Raw genomic sequence first — 7,642 nt, forward strand, 5'->3', positions numbered from 1 at the left:
GTGTCTTCACTATACGTGAAGTGGTATAATATTTATTATTTAAAGGCAGACTATGATGAGTTAAGGGTGAATATTATAAACCGTATCTCAACCACTAAAAAATTATTTGAAGGTAAACTATTGTAAACCCTAGAGCAGTGGTTGGCAAACTCATTAGTCAACAGAGCCAAATATCAACAGTACAACGATTGAAATTTCTTTTGAGAGCCAAATTTTTTAAACTTAAACTATATAGGTAGGTACATTGTTATTAACTTAATTAGGGTACTCCTAAGGCTTAGGAAGAGCCACACTCAAGGGACCAAAGAACCGCATGTGGCTCGCGAGCCGCAGTTTGCCGACCACGGCCCTAGAGCAATCACTAAAATAAATAAAGAGTTATAGTTTACAAACCAATAGTAGGGATAAAATGAAATAAAAAAACTCAATCCAAAAGGCAGAAGATGAGAAAAAAAAAAGGTACAAAGAACAGACAAGACAAATAATTTTAAAAATCAGGAAGAGAATAGAGTTAAACTCAACTATCTTGATAACTGTTTTTAAATGTAAACGGTCTAAACATCTCAATTAAAAGGCAAGGATTGTCAGATTGGATTAAAAATGAAGACTATACTACGTGCTAGCTCTAAGAAATCCACTTTAAATGTAGGTATAGGTAGATTAAAGTGAAAGGATGGAAAAAGATATGCCATGCAAATGTTAGTAATAAAAAAAAACTAGAGAGGCCACATAAATATTAAAGTAGATAGCCAGAACAAGGAATATTATCAGAGATAAAAAGGGACATTCCAGAATGAAATGAGAAATAGACACACACATAATTACAGTTGGAAACTTCAACACATTTCTATCTCAGTAATTGTAAGGATAGAAAATCAGTAAGAACATAGAAGACTTAAACAACACTATCAATTGACTTGACCTAAATACTGTCAAAAGGACACTCCACCAACAACACAAGTATATATATTTTCTTCAAGTGCACATGGAACCTTGTTTCAATTTGACCATAAAACATATATGCAGAGATTATACAACTTTCTTCCATTTTTAGAAGAAATAATTATGATTAGGACCTGTTTTCCTTTTCCGGGTTTTGACGTCAACAATCACAGCCCTGTTTTTCTCAGTAAAGTGCTTCAAGATGATCACATTATGTGGCTCATTGGCATTATCCATATAAACACAGCGGGTCCCCACACAGAGAACCTAGAACATGAGAGAGAGAGACAGAAAAAGCAAATCAATGGCACAAAGAAACAGGAAAAAGTACTTAATTAAACACAAGTCCAGTCCCTTTTGCTTGTGTCCTAACTTCCAGAAGCATTCAAGGATGGGGTTCTTCCCATCTCCAAGTCCAGAGCCTGACACAGGCCTGGCACAGAACTGGTTTAAGTGCTTGCTGGATGAAGAAGCCATGATTTCACAGTCCTCTTTGTCCCAACCAGTTGAGAGATATGAAGATTAGAAATGAGATCAAAATGAATGCCAAAGTGAAAAACAATTGTACTTTGAAGTGCTTTGTAATTTACTGTATTATAGTTACTATTATTCAAAGCCAACTACTGGCTAGCAAAATGAATCAAATGACTAAATTGTTGAAAATGCAAGTTAAACAAATCATCCCATAATCTTAAAAATATATCAATATTATATAAAGGCGATTATACAACAGGGGGAAAAATTCCAAAGATATATGCTAGTATAGAGACTTTGATGTGTGTGCTGAAGACAGAAAGAGGTGGCCAGGCCTTCAGAGGGATATACCTGGGGAAAGCCGACCAGCACTAGCAGGCTGAAGATGTTGGTGTGCTTCAGCTGGAAAGGCAACTGCTTGATGCAGTGGTCTGTGAAGGTGGCAATGACGTCGCGCCACAATGGGGCACTGTTGAGTGACCGCAGGATCTCTGCCATGGAGCACGCCCAGTCCAAACCCACCCGGCTGGAAGGCAAGAGCTCCATGAGTGCACAAGCTCCAAATTAAACTCAGCAAAGTTTGCTACACTCCAAAGCAGACCCAGAAGCATACCAAAGAATCACTCATTAGTGTTTTTTAAATATATTTTTAATTATTTCAGAGAGGAAGGAAGAGGGAGAGACAGAAACATCAATGATGAGAGAGAATCATTGATTAGCTGCCTCCTGCACGCTCCCCACTGGGGATCAAGCCCGCAACCTGGGCATGTGCTCTTGACCAGAATCGAACCTGGGACCCTTTAGTCCGCAGGTTGACGCTCTATCCACTGAGCCAAACTGGCTAGGGCTCATTAGTTAATTTAAAAACTACCAGAATGATGCTTTTCATATAATGGTAAGTGGAGGGGGGAGGGGGGGAATCAAGATCTGTTACTTACATATTGTCTACAGCTATGTTTTTTTAAATCTCTATAAAAACTTATACACATTTGTGTGCTTGTGCATATTCATGATAGAAAAAAAGCTTGAAAGGAAATATATATATATTTTGTTGTTTATTTTTATTTCTTTTTGTTGTTGAAAAGAAGTATATATATATATATTTTTTTTTTAAACTAGTTTTTTTTTTTATATGTCTTTATTGATTTTAGAGAGAGGAAGGGAGAGGAGTAGAGAGATAGAAATATCAATGAGAAAGATTGATCGATGCCTCCTGCATGCCCCCTACCAGGGATTGAGTCAGCAACTCAGGCATGTGCCCTGACGGAATGGAACTGGCGACCTCTTGGTTCATGGGTCAACACTCAACCACCAAGCCACACTGGCTGGCACGGCTCAATAGTTGAGCGCTGACCTATGAACTAGGTTTGATTCCCAGTCAGGGCACATACCTGGGTTGTAGGCTCGATCCCCAGATTGGGGCATGCAGGGACAGCAGATCAATGATTCTTTCTCATCATTGATGTTTCTATCTCTCTCCCTCTCCCTTCCTCTCTGAAATCAATAAAAATATATTAAAACAAAACAAAACAAAAAAACCCAGCACCCTTAATATGGTGGGAGCCAGGATGATTTTTAGTCTTCATTTCTGTCTTACAAATTTGGTATTGTGATTGTTACATTTATAATGAAAACAGATCTATTTTCTTCAGCCTCAAAGCCTATACTTACTGCTCTCAGGAGCAACAAACCAACCAGGAAGTTGAATCAGCAGACTGTGCCCAGACTGAACAGCTGTTTTAATGTGGGTTTTGAGCATAATTTAATGTCTGTTGATAACATCCTATCTAATAAAGAGGGAATATGCTAATTGACCCTCACGCCATTGCAAAGATGGCGGCGCCCACAGCCAATAAGGAGAGAATATGCTAATTGCTCTGCCCTCAAAGACGGCGGCACCTGCAGCCACAAGATGGCCGGAAGGGGGGGCAGTTGTGGGTGATCAGGCCAGCAGGGGAGGGCAGTTGGGGGCAACCAGGCTGGCAGGGGAGAGCAGCTGGGGGCGATCGGGCCGGCAGGGGAGTGGTTAGGGCAGCCGTGGGCAAACTACGGCCCGCGGGCCGGATCCGGCCCGTTTAAAATGAATAAAACTAAAAAAAAAAAAGACCGTACCCTTTTATGTAATGATGTTTACTTTGAATTTATATTAGTTCACACAAACACTCCATCCATGCTTTTGTTTTGGCCCTCCGGTCCAGTTTAAGAACCCATTGTGGCCCTCGAGTCAAAAAGTTTGCCCACCCCTGGGTTAGGGGGTGATCAGGGTGGCAGGCAGAAGCAGTTAGGGACAATCAGGCAGGTGAGCGGTTGGGAGCCAGCAGTCCAGGATTGTGAGAGGGATCGGGCCTAAACCGGCAGTCGGACATTCCCAAGGGGTCCTAGATTAGAGAGGGTGCAGGCTGGGCTGAGGGACAACCCCCCCCTCCAGTGCACAAATTTTGTGCACCGGGCTTCTAGTTGCTAATAAAAGTAATTCTATTCCCACAAAAGATTCCTGGACAATAGCACTGAAGCACACTGATATTAATCAACAGCCAGACCATTGACTTAAAGAAATGAACACCAAGGTGGATTAGAGTGGGTGTGGCTACCTGTCCAGACACACAGCTCCCAGGCTAAAGAGTAGGTGGGTGGTCTTCCAGCCATCTGGCATAATGGAATTGTCCCCTGCAGCAAATAGGTTGTGTTTGGCTGAGAGGACCTTGATCACTGCGGCATCTACCTCTGATGGCAAAAGGCGGATTATTAACTGGCCAAGAAGACCCAACGTGAGGTGGTAGGTTTCATTCAGGTGGCCTGCGTTTGAGATGACAACCTGAAACATGAGTGGGAGGACGTGCTCCAGGTCTATCAGGGGGACTGTGGGATCCTGCTAAGAGAGGGAGAAAAATTTGTTCAATACAAAATCCACATAAAATCACCAACTACAGACTCCATTCCCTTCATGTTTTATTTACAACTATCCTAGTGTCAAAGGAATTACGCAATCCTATCTAATAAAGACGGGATATACTAATTGACCCTCATGCCATCGCAAAGATGGCGGCGCCCACAGCCAAAAAGGAGGGAATATGCTAACTGACTTCCCCGCCCTCAAAGATGGCAGCACCCACAGCCAGTAAGGAGGGGATATGCTAATTGACTGACACAGCCACAAGATGACAGTGCCCAGTCCCCTCAGCCCCACTGGGGCAGCAGGCACTCCGCGTGCCTGCCTCCGGAGTCCCCCAGTCCCCTCAGACCCCCAGCCCCCCAGGGCCAGCCCGGGGTGCAGGCAAGCCTTGGATGGTGGCTGACCAGCTGCCCAGGGCCGCCTGAGGCTCAGGTAACCAGGGCAGGCCGAGGCTTGCGCTGCCGGCAGTGGCAGCAGCAGAGGTGTGATGGGGGCATCACCTTCCCCTGTTCGCCGGGTCGCCTCCCGCCCCTGAGGGCTCCTGGACTGTGAGGGGGCAGGCCGGGCTGAGGGACCCCCCTCCAGTGCATGAATTTTCATGCACTGGGCCTCTAGTATCTTTCATAAATGGCTTACGTTCAATCAATTATAAAATACATTCTCAGGTATCATCTTACAATCCTACTTTAATTTATAACCCTACCCTCAGGAACACAGATGACTGCTAATAAGAGTTGGTTTTAGTATATGGCTTACAAAAACACTTATTCTATGCATAATACCACTGCTCTTTTAAAAAGAAAATGCCATTTGTCTCTTACCAACTTTAAGGGAGGTAACATGGCTGCTAATAACCCCAAAATCCTCTTCTGGGAACACTCAGCAAACACCTGCTCGGGGCTTGGAGTAACTGCCTTTTCCTCAACCGGCTTCTGAGATGATGCTCCTAAATTGTCAGCATCTGAGTTGTAAAATACCAAACTTTCAGATTTTGTCAGCTTCTATGTATGTACAAAGAGGCAAGTAAACCATTGCATTGTGCCTGTGCTGCTACAGAACAAAGCTGGGACTTGATTTATCTATCTATCTATCTATCTATCTATCTATCTATCTATCTATAATCCTCTATCTATCTATCTATCTATCTATCTATCTATAATCCTCTATCTATCTATCTATCTATCTATCTATCTATCTATCTATTTATTTATAATCCTCTATCTATCTATCTGTTTATTTATAATCCTCTATCTATCTATCTATCTATCTATCTATCTATCTATCTATCTATCTGTTTATTTATAATCCTCTATCTATCTATCTATCTATCTATCTATTTATTTATAATCCTCAAAGGATATTGTTTTTCATTGCCTTTTTTTCCCCCCAGAGAGGAAGGGAGAGGGAGAACCACTGACCGGCTGCCTCCTGCACACCCCCCACTGGGGTCCAAGCCTGCAACCTGGGCATGTGCCCTTGACTGGAATCGAACCGAGGACCCTTCAGTCCACAGGCTGACGCTCTATCCACTGAGCAAAACCAGCTAGGGCTCCATTGCTTTTCAGAGAGAGTGGGAGGGAGGGATGAGGAGAGTGAGAGAAAAACATCAATGTGGTGAGAGAGATGCCCTGACTGGGGGTGGAGAGTGAACCCGCACACGCCCTGACTAGGGGCACAGAGCAAACCAGCAACCCAAGTACATGCCCTTGACCAGGAATCAAACCCACAACCCTTTAGTGCATAGGCCAACGCTCTAACCATTGAGCAACACTGGCCAGGGCCAAAGCTGGGACTTTAAAAACTTATTTTTGAACATGTATGTTTTGGTCAAGGAGGCCTACCCTAATCGCCATATTACATATAGAGCCCACCCATCCTTCTCTTTCCCATCCTTTCTGTAACCCACATTCCCCTGGCCCTGCTCTTTTGTGCTCACAGTGTTTAACTGCCTTTTAACACATTGCGTACCGCATAGAAATCTCTAAGACATACGCCAGGGACCGCACGTTTTTGGGCAAACTGCATGTTATTTAAATCATCATAATGCACTTTAGCTGTTGTTTTTCAATAATTATAACATTTTTATTTACAAAAACAATTAAAAAGTTCCTAGTACTTTTTTAACGTATGGTACTGCGTAAAACATTTTCCTCTATGAAGAGGGACCAAACAAAATTTACATAAGTATCTAGATTCGCTCCTTTTTCCATGGGCGTGAAAAACGAGAACACTCGTGAGCGGTCCTTAACAGATGGCGCGCGAAACACGAGAAAACTCCTGAGCAGTATGAAATGTGTTAACATACCATGCCATTGGAATAGAAAGATAGAAACATCAATGAAGAGAGAGAATCATTGACCAGCTACCCCCTGCATGCCCCACACTGGGGATTGAGCCCACAACCTAGACATATGCCCTGGCCGGGAATTGAACCATGACCTCCGGGTTCATAGGTCAACGTTCAACCACCTGGTGAGCAGAGGTGTTACCCCTCTCTGCTGACCAGAATCCCATTCCATCTCAAATGACAGTTACCTGCACCTTTGCCTTAAACCCTCCCAGTCTAAGCTCCACAAAGGCAGGAGTTATGTGTCTGTCTGTCTGGCTTGGTCTCTGTTTCATCCCCAGGGTCTAGCACAGTACATGGCACGTAGAAGGCACTCAGTAAATTAGGAATAAACAAGGTAGGAAAGCAGGCAAAATGAAGGAAAGATGACTTTTATTTTAATTTGTTGTTGTTGTTAATCCTCACCCGAGGATATTTTTCCATTGATTTTTAGAGAGAGTGGAAAGGAGGGGGAGAGAAAGAGAGAGAAACATCAATGTGAGAGAGACACATTGATTGGTTGCCTCCTGCACATGTCCCAATGAGGGCTGGGATTAAGCCTGCAACCGAGGCACGTGTCCTTGACTGAAATCGAACCTGGGACCTTTCAGTCCACAGACCGATACTCTGAGCCAAACCGGCTAGGGAGGAAAGATGACTTATGAAGTATTATCAGTATCATCTGATACAGAACTAAGAAATCATGCACCTTGATTTGCTGGCCAATTTTAACTTGTTCAACCAATAGCTCAGGGACGAGTATGTGTGTATTTTAAGATGAAAGAGCTCGCCCTAACCAGTTTGGCTCAGTGGATAGAGTGTCGGCCTGCGGACTGAGGGGTCCCAGGTTCGATTCCGGTCGGGGGCATGTACCTTGGTTGTGGGCACATCCCCAGTGGGGAGTGTGCAGGAGGCAGCTGATCAATGTTTCTCTCTCATTGATGTTTCTAACTCTCTATCCCTCTCCCTTCCTCTCTGTAAAAATCAATAAAATATATATATATAAA

The 7,642-nt window shown here is 43.5% G+C and overlaps 1 protein-coding gene across 1 annotated transcript in view; it reads right to left on the reverse strand.

Moving 5' to 3' along the window:
- The window catches only part of ZZEF1 (zinc finger ZZ-type and EF-hand domain containing 1), a 113,438-nt gene that overhangs the window by 23,835 nt on the left and 81,961 nt on the right, over positions 1-7,642 (reverse strand). The window contains 3 exon segments of the mRNA XM_023746331.1: positions 1,077-1,209; positions 1,768-1,942; positions 4,008-4,285. Of these exon segments, the coding sequence (XP_023602099.1) occupies positions 1,077-1,209; positions 1,768-1,942; positions 4,008-4,285 (586 nt within the window).

This window comes from Myotis lucifugus, unplaced genomic scaffold (genome assembly GCF_000147115.1).
Source record: "Myotis lucifugus unplaced genomic scaffold, Myoluc2.0 scaffold_657, whole genome shotgun sequence".
Lineage (NCBI taxonomy): Eukaryota > Metazoa > Chordata > Mammalia > Chiroptera > Vespertilionidae > Myotis > Myotis lucifugus.